The 14012-nt window shown below is 40.6% G+C and overlaps 1 protein-coding gene across 1 annotated transcript in view; it reads left to right on the top strand.

Annotated features, from left to right (window-relative positions):
* Positions 1-14012, top strand: part of MED27 (mediator complex subunit 27) — an 85750-nt gene that overhangs the window by 46530 nt on the left and 25208 nt on the right. The window contains exon 4 of the mRNA XM_059486363.1: positions 10822-10915. Coding sequence (XP_059342346.1) covers positions 10822-10915 — 94 coding nt within the window. The remainder of the gene's footprint in view (positions 1-10821; positions 10916-14012) is intronic.

Genomic DNA, 14012 nt, shown 5'->3' with positions numbered 1-14012 from the left:
GTCTATAACATGCATGTATTCAATATCAATCTGTTCTGCAGGTTTTGCTGTGTGATGAAGAAAATTTGGGTTGTTTTGTTGGGTTTTTCTAATTTTTAATTGGGTATGGGTTTTCAGACCTTTTCCTGGGAAATTACAGAGCTCTGTGTTGGGTGGAATAGTTCAGGTTTGCCCAGAGAGTTTTAATCAGAAAATTATTGAACTCTTTCACAATAAACCTTTCAGCTTGGACACTATAAATGTGTAATGAAAACAGCTATCTCAAAGAAAGGAAAAATAGAAACAGGGAATTTGAAACAGAAAGAAAACAAAAGTAGCCTTGCTTTAAAAGACACTGTCATTTATCTCCGTATTTAAAATTTAGTGTGTGTGCAGGGAATGTCTTTAGTCAGTGTAAAAATCTAATTAAATCTTCTCATGGCAGTGATTCAGAGCTGACCCTCTCTTCATTGGAGCATCTTATTAGAATAATAAACCACTCCCTGCTGAGAGCCCCTGGCATTGACAGACAGGCCAGACACCGGGGCTGCTGATCAGAAAGGGTTCAGCAGGCTCCTGTTGTCTGCAGGGTCTGCAAGAAATGTTTTATTGGCTCTTCCCTAGCAGCATTTTGGAGATGTTTGGCAGAGTTCAAACCCTGGCTTTTGGCCAAGTCCAGACCCTGGGACAGGTGGATTATTTTGTACCACTCAGTCACATTACAGTGGACAGGATTTAGTTTTTCTTTGTTTTATATAAGGCACTGTGGATGCATAGACTGTCCTTTTTTATTTTTTTAATCTGTATCTGTTTACTATTAGAAATTATCTGACAACTTGGAATTTCTTTACTTTGAATAACCAACTTGACGTGCCTTAAAGGAATTTGCTCTTCACAAGCTCTGAGCTCGATATTCATGAAGAGGATTGGGAAATGTATTTGGAGCTAAGCTAGGCAGTGTTAATGATAATATTTGTGCTTACCTTGGGATATCTTCATTCCTTGGATTCCACCTGGGCACTTTCCTCTCTTAGTCTGCCTACATAAACAGAATCATATTATTTTTTAGTAGGCTGAGCTTTTCTCCCAGATTGCACCAGACATGGTAATTTTGCAGGGCTTATTCTACTTTAGATATATTTGGCATTAATGCTAGCTTAGGTTTTATTTTTTAGTGAAGCTCTGCAGGTCATGTCAAGCAATGCAGCTACAGGACTACACTTCTGAATTTCTGTATTTCTTATTCTGGCTTTAGTCCAGCTCTCAGCCCCATGAAAGACTTTAAACTCCAGCTCAGAGGCTCTAACATTTCAAAAGCCACAGTGAACTTCAAACCTGTGTGATCTCTGCTGGGGCTGCACATGATCCTTGTGTGAGTGGAAATAACAAATGAGAGGGAATCTGATTACAGGAGTGGGGAAATGGCCAGAAAGGAGCAGTGAATTTCTGCTGCCACTTTGCTGCCATATCTGCCCTGTGCTCACCAAGCCCAGGAGTTACAGCCATGAGGAGCCCTTTCCTTTAACCAACTTCCCTGTTCAAGGAGAGTTTTTCTCAGAGAGTTTCCTCCAGGGAATTCGCCCTCCTCCCCCATGCTGACTTTCAGCGGAAGCCACGCAATTAATTTCCATAAGCCCTATAAAAAATCCCAACCTAAGGAACAGCTTGTCATGCTGGAGGAAGAAGTGATGAAAGCATATTTTTTATAAAATAGCGTTCTGAAGGGCTTGTCTCTCCTAAATGTTTGTGCTGGGAGAGTCTTGAGTTTATAAATGCCTAATTGTTCTTGTTATCTCCAGTTTTTCTACTGAAGTGTGAAGATGACCTTGAAGGAGTCTTTTGATAAACCTCTGAGTTGTAAGATAGATTTTTATCTCTGTAGTATCACAGGCAGATCGAAGTACTTGGTCAGATCATCATTCTGAAGAGCTAAAAACCAAGTCTAATTATGAAATTCCCCCAAGAAAACTTCAACTAAGTGATCACAAAAGTTGGAATGAGTAAAAGCTTGTGTAATAAATTGCAGTGGGCTGTGCAACATTTATATCTCATCTTTTCTGCTTTTTTCTTCACCTTTGCTTCCCTCTTAATTACAGAACAAATTGATCTTAAGGATCCTTAAAGGCTGATATCAAGTATCTGAAGTACCCTTAGAACTAGTGATATTAAGACTTGCCTGTTTCTACCATAATTTATAATTTTAACAAAAGCTCTAGACCTTGAAGTGGATGATTTTTTTGGAGTGGCTGTTTGAACTCTATTGATGAAGCCTAAAATTTGAGTCTTCACATGCTAATTCTGTGTATTTTTAGTCCTGTGTATGAAATGGTCTGCTCTGCTCTCCAGAGGGTCAGATCCCTAATCTTCCCTTCCTCCCAGCCTCTGGAATTTGTGATGCCTTCACTAAGTTCAGGGAGCTGATGTGCCTAAGAGAAGTGATCACTGAGATCCCTTCCTGCCAGCAGTGCCTGTCATGGTCAAGCCCAGAGTGTGAAAAGGTCTGACTGGGCACAACATCTGTGTTTCCTGTTCATCGCTCACTGCACCCAAAGGTAAAATCTCTCTGCTTCCCATAAGTATAGAATAAATAATAGGTATCATGCATCATCTGTTGCTGTTCATAAAAGGAGGTAAGTACTGTAATTTCTGCTCTGTTGAGGGAGAAATAAAGCACAAAGAAAGAGAGTGAGAAGGCTTTGCTGTTGCAGTAAATCTTCAATAGGAGAGCTGAAAATAACGTGTTATAAAATAATGAATTCTAGCTTGAGAAGGCTGAACTCAAGTTCAGTGACAGTGGGGAGTGGTGCATGGTGTCAGGGTCCCATCAGGGGGTCGGTGCACACAGTGGGGCCTTTCCCAGATGGGAAACAGCCCCACTCACTTCCCCTGGGAATCTGGCTGGCCAAGAAACCATCCCAGCCCCTCATTTCCTCGAGGCAGGACTGGACTCTGTGCCTTCCTTTGAGGCCCAGGGTCTGGTGTTTACTGGGGTCAGCATCAGCTGCACCCCCTGTCCCTCCCTGCAGGATTTCACCTCCCAGCACTCACCCTGCACCCCCAGGTGAGCTCCGAGAGGGTGGGGGCATTATCCAGCTTTGGAACACCATGGGCACAGCTCTGTCTGTGTGAAAATGCTCTTTTTCCTTTTTAAAGGACTCTGGGTTGGGTTTCTCCTGAAGAGTTCTATCTCAGCTCTGCTGTATGGAAATGTGTGTGCATGTGCAATTTAGGCTGATGTGTTGAGTTTAAAATTTCAAAATTTTCAAATTGCTTGAAAAGTCAGGAATAATTCAAGAACCATCTAATGCAATAATTCTAATTCTTACCCAGGCCCCTGAAAATTACTGCTTTTAGCATTTGTTGTTAATAATAACAATATTATTATTGTTGTGGTGCAATGTCATGTTTCATGAAGTGGAAATATAAACAATGCATTTGTGCTGTGGGATTTTGGTTCTGAAATTATTTTACCTCTGATGCTGAATGGTTATGGGAGGGCTGGTTTCCCTCTCAAGGTGTGTGTAAAGGAGTTAATGCTTTTCTTTTTCATAAAGCACAGACCAGTGCAGGCTCAGGCAGGATCCTGGTGATGACTGTAAAGTAGATGCGTGCTTGTTTTGTTAACCAGTTTTCACACATTCTAATATCCATATTCCTCTCGTGATTACTGCTGTGAATTAAAGGCATTTTGAAGAGCATTCCACATAAGTACAAAGAAAGCTATTTCAATACTATAATAAAATAGCCCTGGGAATTGGATTGCAAGGTCTCTATTTGTAACTTAAAATTTCCTTATTAAAGTTATGCTTTTTAAGGTGGTGCACTGGAATTCAGCATTGTGAAGAGATGTCTTTTTGCTCTGTATTAAAAAACAAAGTATGCACTGATAAAGTGTGTTACAGAGTGTGTTACAGAGCTGTTTGTTCATATATAATGTAAATGTGCAGATGCCCAGAGACTGATTCAGCAGCAGGTTTGCATTGCAGAGGCTTTCAGCAGGAGAACCTGTGTTCATTTGTGCCATCACTGTCAGCTCAGACCTTTGAGGACATTCCAGGCAGGTCTGCACCACATCTCTTAGCAGTGGGCTCACGGTGGCACTGAAGAATTCTGAATTGTGTTTGCTGTATAAACAACGCCTCTTAAGTAACAACATTTTACCATAAACCAATATTTTATTGTTGTAATAGGACGACCCCAGTGTGCAGCAGTGCTGGCCCATGATGTGTAGTGCCAGGAATTGTGTGTGCAGCCACACAGGGAGTTGGATCATGAAACTGGTTTAGATTTAAACCAATACTTTTCTTTTTTCAGTTGTGAGCTCCAGCTCCTCCAGCACAGCACAGCTGAGGGGGCTGAATGCTGTGCAGGAGGGGATGTGTCAGTGCCTTATGTCACTATTGCTGCTGAAGCCTGAAAATTGTTGAATCACAGCCTTAGATTTCTAAATGTCTTTGTAAATCCAACCCTTAAACACTCTGTCATGGCTTCTGGAGAGCTGTCCAAACGATTCCACATGTGTCCTTAAGTGCTGTACCAGGTTTGGCCTGTTGTGAGTGAGAAGTGCAGATGGTGAGTGTTTGATACAGCTCTGTGTGCATATGCTTTTGCAGCAGACCACCCTGTGTTTATATGTAAACACTGCTAGACTATTTAAGCACTTAACTTAATCTTTTGCATCCACTCAGTAATAAAGCATAATTCCTCTATGACCAAAATAACATTCATAGCAAAGTTGAAAAAAGGAGGATTTTTAGGAATCAGTGGAAGTCTGCCTTCTCTCAGGTTTGGATCTTAGAGTGCTTCCAGCCCTCTGAAGGTGGAGTGGGGTTGGGCAAAAATTTTAGCAAATTTGGGAGCTTTGTTCAAGGTATCTTAGCAAATCAATTCCTTGCAGCCCACACATCCTGACTTCTTCCCACACCTGTGGATTCCTACTCTCCAGTGCCGAAACTCCCTCCTGCTCATTCTGTGGTTTAGCCCCAAGACTGAAGAAATGTGCACAACTCAGATTTGCTCCTTTTGCCCTCCCCTCACCTCCTGGTAGTTCGAAGTCAGTTAGTTATTTGAAAGAGTATTTTTCCTTTCTGATGTGTCATGAATAAAGATTTTACAGCAGGAACAGAGGCATTGCAGGAGTAGCAGAGACCAAGTCAGTGTGCAGATGAGAAGGGAAGAGAAAGATGAGCCAAGAGGATCCTGGCTGGAATCTTCCACCAGGAGAAACTTGGAAATTGGGTGAGAAGAGAGAGGAAACTGCTGAAGCAGTTTGTTAGAAAGGACAAGAGGACGGTGTTAACAACTGTATGAGAAAACAGCCTGGCAAGGAAACTCATAGCTGGAGGAGAAGTTGCTCAAAACAAGAGAATTTAGTACAGGAGCCAGGAAACCGCGAGCATTTCATAGAGGTTCTGCAGAAGTGAAAAGCAAGAGCCTTGTGTTAACAATAATTTAAAAAAAACCAACAGAACTTGTAGAATCTGTGAGAGGAGGCAGAGACTTCCAGGATTGTTGTACAGATGTCAGGGATGCTGCCAGCTGTCTAATTTAGTCCTGAGACGTGAAGTGGCTCTCTCAGCGTGAGTGGTGTTGATTTCTTTTCACGCTCCTCATTGCCTATCCAAGCAGGAAGTGTCATCTCACCAGAGCTGGCAGAGGTCACTGTTTTAATAACTGTTGTTAATTGATGCTTCTGAAAAGCTTTCTATCAACTTGAATTTGCTACCTGCAGAGACTTGCCTAGCAGGTAGCTGAATCAAATTAAAACTTATATTCCATGATGAATAAATCACACTAGAACTGTGATTACTCTCTATGTGTTAAAATATACTATTTTTCCAGTCAGCCTGCCTGAAAACTATTAAATCTCTTTGTAAGTTTATAATATTTTAAATTCTGCTGCTGCTAGAATGTTTAAGTTGTGTTTGAGTGTTGATTCTGCCAAAAATAGCTGTTCTATAGGTCTTGGAATGAGCGCAGGCAAACGCTGTCCCCTGATGCCTCCATCAACCAACCCAACATGTGCAGCAGGGCCAGCTCATGCTTCTGAAATATCACACATGTGAAAAGAAATTATTAACTGGGTTGAAAATATTAACTGAAAGCCAAAAAAAAAAAAAAAAAATCTGTGAGCAAGTAAATACTGTGCTAGTGAGAGGATGTGTGGAGAGTTTCCCCTGTTGCTCTCCAAAATACCATGAATCCAGATTTGACAGAATTGTAGAGTTTATTTTTGTCTTATGTGTTGTGTTTTCTGCTAAGTGTATAGGATAGATTAACTTCTTTCCTGTCACAAGTGTGTATTTTTGCCCCTTTTCTCTTTATCTCCATCTTCTCAAGATCACTTAGCAAAATTTTCTTTCTTCCAAAAGAAAATTATTATAAACCTATATTTCTAATTTTTAAATCATTGTATTGGGTGGAAAAAAAGAACAGCATGCAAGTGAAACATTGTGTGGGGAAAATGCTATTTAAGTCTTGTCTAATCTGTTAAACATCACACTAACACTGGATTGCTGGATGTAATCCAGTAAAAATAAAAAAAAATCAAAAAGAGAGGTCACATTAGAGAGTGAAGCCATCTGTCCAGTGTGGAATTGAAAGGCATTTATAATAAATTACTTTCCTATATTGCTGTCTTTTGGGGGGCCTTTATGTGAATCAAAGAGATGGTACAAGACCATTTATCTACAAAAATGGGTCCTGAATTATTTCTACCTTGTCAACCTGATGTTTTAGCATGAAACTTCTCTGTGAGTGGTTGGCATAGATAATTAGGCCTTTCTAAACAGGATTTTCTAACTGGTTTCAAAGGTGTTTTCTGCATGTCCCAGGCATTGTTTCTGTAATAGGGACGAAAGGATTTATGTGTACATTTACTAGCAAAATAGCAGAGATTTTTCAACTAATATCTCTATTCCTTTATTCTGTTTTTTTTCCGTGCATGTTCCTAACAAAGCTTCATTTGAAGTGTAATATTTTGAATTAATTTTAGTCATTGCTGATGTTCACGAAGTAGATTTGTTTTGACTTTTGTAGTATTAATCTGGCATGTTTGTCGAAAAAAGAACTCTTCTACATTAAAATAAAAATACTGATTTATAGTGTTGACAGCCTTTGAGAGCATCTGAGGGTCTGGCTGGCTCTGCACATTTAGATGCAAACTCCTGCATGACAGTATTAGGATTTTTTTTAATGTAAAGGTTTTATATCTAAAATAGAATTTTAATACCTCCTGAAAAATCATGAACTTCTGTCATGAAGGAAAGAAGAAGGAAAAATGAGAGGGGGAAGCTGGTACAAACCTGCTGTAGAAAATGTTTTAAAAATTTTTCCCCAGACCAGTAAAATTACATTGGGGAAATTGTTTTAGTACTTGGTGAGGTGTAATGAGTTGAAGACCTGTTGGTTGAGTCTGTTCTTTTCTGAGTAGGATGTTCAGGGATCTGGATGAGGAGGCACTTATGGGTCTGGATTAGGCTGCAGGTGTTGATGAAATTACTTAAAGCTCTATTAAATGGAATGGGACTAACTCTGGATGTTGCAATGAGAACTTGTTAAATGTTTTTGAGACCTGGGATAGTTCATAATATGAAATTCTATCTATGAAGAGTTAAAACTCTGTGCTGTAAAATGAGGATTATTGGGTACAATCTTTTGCAGTCTGGCTTCAAACCTTTTTGAACAACCTTTGCATCCCAGAGAAGCAATAGGGAATTTGTCTAGACACACTCTTCAGCCCTTTGTAGGTGGAACAATGCCTGCTCTAGGACATGAAATTCCAGCTTGTGTTTAATTCTGAGAATTCCATTAATTTCTTAAGATTAAAATAAGCCAAATGTCTGGACAAATCTATTGCCATTTGCTTTTCCCCGCTTTGTGTTATTTCTTCTGGGTTTGTAAATGCTCCTTCCAACCATCATCTTTTGTATGTAGGAGAAAACTGAGATGTGCAGAGGACGTCAGAAGTGCTTTTTGGCAAAGTAAAATTAGACTTTTCTCCATCCTCAAGTGCTTTGCTTCTCTGAGACTGGGCAAGAGGTTCTGTAACATAAATAGGAACCTTCGTATTTTTGAGCTAAAACTGGACAGAGATGTGTAAATTTTGTAAGTGCTTATTTTGGCAGGAAATGTCTGTATTTCAGTTCTACAAAATAAGTTGCAGACAGCAGCTTTTTCTTTGACCCTCTTTCCAAACAGCCTCAGGAGTGCACTTTATCTGTTCTTTAACATGTGTTCCTCAGTTTTCTCTGAAGTTATCACCAGCTACACTTTTACATTACTTCACTGCACCTGATTTCTCATGTTTATCCCTTTACAAGATATTTTACCAAATGTCTTCTCAGAATGGCAAGTCTACAGAACTTTGTCTTAGAAAAGGCTGTTTGTCATTTTGTATTTGATACACAATCCAGTCAGGCTAATTGAGTAATTATATATGTATTTTTGGAAGAATCTTTGTTCTGATAAATGCTCAGGAAAGCCTGATGACTACTGGAAAAAAGGCATGGGGGCACAAAACAATGCTGCACACATCAGTGAATTTTCTTGGATCTTCTCTGACATCTCATTGATGGAGAAGAGAAGAGGTTCCGTGTGTGATGGTCCTGACAGAGCTGCCAAAGTAAAACATCACAATTCCTGGAGCACGTGATTTTCATTTTCCTTCTTCTGTCAGCTGATCTATGAAAAGTGGTACAAAATTAACAGGCATCTAAGCCCAAAAAGTCACAGTAACTCACCTTGAAGTGCTTTCAGAAGGAAATGAGGAGATTTCTGCTTTGCTGGATGTGTGATTTCATTTAAAGGGAAGATTCCACAACCCTGTGATTTCCCTGTTCTGCCTTACACTGCTCACGTAGTACTAGGTGACGTTTGGGTTTGAGTCAGATTTTAAGCCTCGTGGTCAAGACAAGTTTTACATTTTACAAAAATAATCTTATCTGAGAAAGACTTTGAAGAATTGATTACCTCCAGCCAGCCTGGATCCCATTTTCAAAGGATGAGTGTACATGTCCACTGGGATTTTCAGAAGGACGTAAGCAGATTAAGTGCCCACATCCAACTGTTGTTCACATGATTTAGAATTTCTTGAATTTTCCTTCCTTAATTGCACTGACTATGCCAGTGTCTTGTTTTCTACAACTTTCCATTTTGTTTAACTTCTTCTTGCCTAAAGCTTGGCAAATTGCAAAACTTAAGCAATGCACAAATCTACATCACGACGTGTTCAGAGCCACAGGATCTCTGGTCATCCCTGGTCCTCCACAAGCAGGAGATTAATTTATTTGCAGAGCCTGGAGTAATGGCATTTATGAAGCAGAATAAACTCTCCTGCTGGATGAAATCAGCCTGGGATTCAGCAGTGTTTGACATGAGCTGGGTTTGTGCTGTCCATGTGTGGTTGATTCCTCCTGATGTGCCTCCTCTTCCCAGTGCTGAGGAAGTTCTTGGCTTTTGGATGGTTTTGGCTTTTCTTATCAGCAGCAAGTGTTAATGAGTCATTGCACTGAATGGGGAACTTTATCTGTACAATGACAAGTGTGGATTAAGGTTTTTGTCCAAAATTGTCCTAACTCATCTCATTCTTTGGTTACTTTTAAAAGCTAACTTTACCAGCTGAGGAGGTGTAGCTTTCCTGATTTGATTTTATTTTTTCCTGGTTGTTTTAATCCTTTGCAAAGTAGCAATTGGAGCATAGCACCTCATTGTTGTTCAGGAGGTTTTAGCACTAACATTAGAAATTAATTACTTTGAAGAGCAAGAATTCAACTTTTTTTTTTTTTTTGCCTTTATTTAAGCAGAATAAAGGGAAATGATTTGCCTGTTTTTTTTTTTTTTTTTTTAATTTTTACTGTTGATATAACTCAGGCAGGCAATTTTCCCAAAGTCTTTTTTTTCAGAGCACATATGTGGATTAGCATGAAAACAGTTTTATTTATAAATTCATTCATGGGTCTGAGTTTGTAAATGGGGACAGATCAGTGCACAGATGATACAGACTGTCCTGGGAACTCTGCAAAAGCAAATATTTGGATTTTAATGTGTCCAGAGGGGTGGCTGAAGTGGCATGTCCATGACTTGGGGTGATGTGTCCTGGGAAATAAGGTCTCTGTAAGGCTCTTTTCAGTGTTAGTGGAGGTCAGTTCTTAATTTGATCCCAGGGAACAGGACAACTGTGTGCCAGCTCACCTTGGCCTGCAGAAACAGGGATTACACCCAGCAGAAAGGATGTTGTTTTACCTTTGTGTTTGATTGCTCCAGAGAAACATCTGGAATTTACCAGCCAATTTCAGAGTCACCAGTGCATGAAATAAATTGGAAAGATTCAGGGAAAAAAAAAAAAAAAAAAACACCTCTAAGAATAATCCAAAGACTTTGATAAAAGCTTTATCTATTAAGTTTATCAAAGAGAGAGTAAGGACATGACAGCCTGTGAATTCCTGCACTGGAGGAGTAATTGTAATCATGTGTCCTTCAGCCCTCCTGAGGAGAAAGTACAGAACTACCATGGCAGGAGTTTGAAGCTGACGGATTTGGACTGGAATTTAAGAGTGCGTGTTTTTAAGGGCAGAGTAATTGATTTTCAAAACAACTTGCAGAGGGCTTTGGTTTGTTTCCTCTTATCAACAACTTTTTGAATTATTGCTTGCATGTGGTTTTGAAAAATACGCAGGTATCAGAGAGAAATTGGTCCAGGAAAGTCCCATAAATAGGGTTAAAAAGGATAATTTTTAAAAGGATAATTCCTAAAAAGAATAAGTGTTTTTTAAAAGCATCGTTTGTATAATCTGTGTGTGAGAGAGCCCCTGTGTTGATGGTGCTGTGTGCTTTGGTTGGTAGGTACGTTGATGATGTGATCAGTCGCATTGACAGGATGTTCCCTGAAATGTCCATTCAGCTCTCCCGGCCCAATGGAACCTCTGCAATGCTTCTGGTAAGCTGGAACATTTAATCCTTGAGTTCATTTCCTTCACAGGTTGAATTATTGTCCCAAAAATGCAGGGTATTAAAGATTTTTTTCCCCAGAAACATATCATTCTTCATTTGCCACAGCAGTGCAGCATCTTTCTTGCTCTTAGGCAAATAAGTGATAAAGATAATTTCCCCTTTAAACAGAAGATCTATTGCTTTATTGTTAAATGTGATTGTAGAAATAGGAGCACAAAACTCAAATACTCACTGTGGGTTTTGGCAGACTTGGCAATGAGTGAATCCTAATCATGATAATTAAGAAGGAGGAGAATGTTGTCAAGAAGAAAAGAAGAAGGAAACCAATATGATTTAAATTTGTTCACATTGCTCTTGGGTCAGTGAATTTCTGTTATATGATGAAGTTAAGAATTTGCCTTTGAAGTAAATGAGCAGTAAAGGCTGGATTTGAGATAAACAAGTCCAATACATTCAACTTATTTCTGCCTGACCAGGCAAGATTTCATTGCAGAGGAGCCTATTGTTCACATCCATTTTTACAGGCAGCTGTTGTGCTTACAGCAAAAAAAGTCTTCAAGGCTCTAAGATTTTAGATGGAAGAGGAGTCCCTGGTGTGACAGCTGGATGCTGATTTCCTTCTAGGGAAAGGCAGAAGTCACATATTTTGCCAAATTTTAAATAAAACTAGAAAATACACCACATGCACAGATGAAGAACTGAGGCCAGTTCAGTCTTTTCCACCTCACATTTCTCATGGAAATTTCCCTATAGCAACTATTGCTGTGATTATTTTTATTTTTTAAATATTTTAATTGTATTTAGTTTTAATTAATCAACTGTCTAACATGTCATTATTAACTTTCTTTGAACAGCCACAAATTCACAAGAGATTAACTGAGTCAGAGGTTAAAATAAACAGCTGGCATTAAAACATTTAATCTGCAATTGTTGGATTCACCAAGTGGAAAAATATATTCCAGAAAAGAATGGAATTCATCAGTGCAGTCTTAAGAAGTTATAAGTCTTAGAAGTTTTTGCATTTCCTCTTAAGCTGACTTAGTGTTTTATCTATTTTGCTGTAAAAAAATGTCTGGTTTTACTTCCTTACTTTGAAATGCTTTCCATTTTCCTGGAGCCCTTCTTTGCATACTGAAATACCTTCCACTTTTGGTGGCTTTTTGAGGTGGTCAGGAAATAGATGATGTTTTTCAAGACTCAGGCACATTTAGGAAACAAGGTAAATTATCTTGGATGTGATGCCAAGGAACAAGGTTGGGTGGCAGCTGAAGGAAGTGCCTTCCACCAGCAGCAGTAACAGAGTGAATTCCATGTGGCAGTTGCTCTCTAAATCAAGGACATCTTTGCTCCTACAAGATCCCAGCCCCATGTTGAACCAGTGGTGTGCATATTTTCCTTGGATCAGAGATCAAAAAAGATTGTTTTTAAAGTATTTTTGTGTGTGATTGTGTGATGGGTTTATCATTTTTGCTTTTAGCCAGGTTTTTCCCTCTTCCCCATCTGTCTCAGTTGATGTTGCCAATATGGCACTTTCCATCTGGCCCTGACTGCTACAAAAGCTTTTGCTGTTTTCAGCCACAGATCCTTCAGTGGAAAAGGTGCTGAGGGATGGGCAGTGTGAAGAGCACCTCCTCCAGAAGAAGGGAGGTTTCTTCAGCACTTGTGATTTCTCACTCTGAACTTAGCCCAAGCTACATCTGGAGCTGCTCCCCTGCTGCAGTGTGGTTTACCTCAGTGCCAAAGGCTCCAGATAATGCTCATTTTATCAAAATATTTCACAGCCAAACTGTTTGCCCAGAGTTAATTAACTAACTGTAATCTCGACCATGCTCATCCTTGGACTGTTCCTAGCACACCTGGTGTCTTAGCAAGGTCCTTGATGCAAAGATTTGGTTTTTACAGCATCTTTAAATACAATTGCTCCATCTACTAGAGAAAACCCCTGCATTCATCTTCAAAGGCACTGGTAAGCACTATACATATCTTAAAAATATGTAAATTATTGGAGGGAGATGGGGAAGAAGGGGAAAGGAAGTCTGGGAGACTCTTTGAAACTCAAGAAACGTTGAGGCCTTGGGCCTTTCCCAAACAAATTATCTTTAAGAAAAAGACCCAAGAGAGAAAGTTTCAGCCCCAGACTCTACAACTTCATGTGCACATGGAAATCTGTTGGTGTCCTTAGCTGTGCAGGTGGGACTTGCACCACTGAGATTCATCTGGTGGTTCAAGGAGATTTCTTTCTCTTCAAGAAGAACAAGGAGCGGCTGGAGAGGGTCCTGTGATGGACATCCAGAGGATTTGGGACTGGAGAGGGTCCTGTGAGGGACACCCAGAGGATTTGGGGCTGGAGAGGGTCCTGTGAGGGACACCCAGAGGATTTGGGGCTGGAGAGGGTCCTGTGAGGGACACCCAGAGGATTTGGGGCTGGAGAGGGTCCTGTGAGGGACACCCAGAGGATTTGGGGCTGGAGAGGGTCCTGTGAGGGACACCCAGAGGATTTGGGGCTGGAGAGGGTCCTGTGAGGGACACCCAGAGGATTTGGGGCTGGAGAGGGTCCTGTGAGGGACACCCAGAGGATTTGGGGCTGGAGAGGGTCCTGTGAGGGACACCCAGAGGATTTGGGGCTGGAGAGGGTCCTGTGAGAGACACCCAGAGAATTTGGGGCTGGAGAGGGTCCTGTGAGAGACACCCAGAGGATTTGGGGCTGGAGAGGGTCCTGTGAGGGGACACCCAGAGGATTTGGGGCTGGAGCAGCTCTCTGGTGAGGAGACACTGCGGAGCTGGGCCGGGTCAGTCTGGAGAAGGGGAGGCCGAGAGGAGATCTCACCAATCCATGTCAGTTACCTCCAAGAGGTGTCAAGTCAGTGCCAGATTCTCTTGAGTGGTGCCCAGTGGCAGGAGAAGGAGTTACAGCCATAAACTAAAAGAAACCACAGAAAGTTTCACCTCAGCATGAGAAAGAACCCTGAGATGAACTCCCTTGGTTAGGGCATGGTGCCAGTGGTGCCAGGTTTGTGGGTTTGATCTCCTTGTGGGCCATTCCCATTGATCCTTGTGGGTCCCTTCCAACAAGAATATTCTGT

Source organism: Ammospiza nelsoni, chromosome 20 (assembly GCF_027579445.1).
Source record: "Ammospiza nelsoni isolate bAmmNel1 chromosome 20, bAmmNel1.pri, whole genome shotgun sequence".
Classification (NCBI taxonomy): domain Eukaryota; kingdom Metazoa; phylum Chordata; class Aves; order Passeriformes; family Passerellidae; genus Ammospiza; species Ammospiza nelsoni.
Note: the sequence above shows the minus strand (reverse complement) of the source record. Positions and strands in the feature narration are given on the sequence as shown.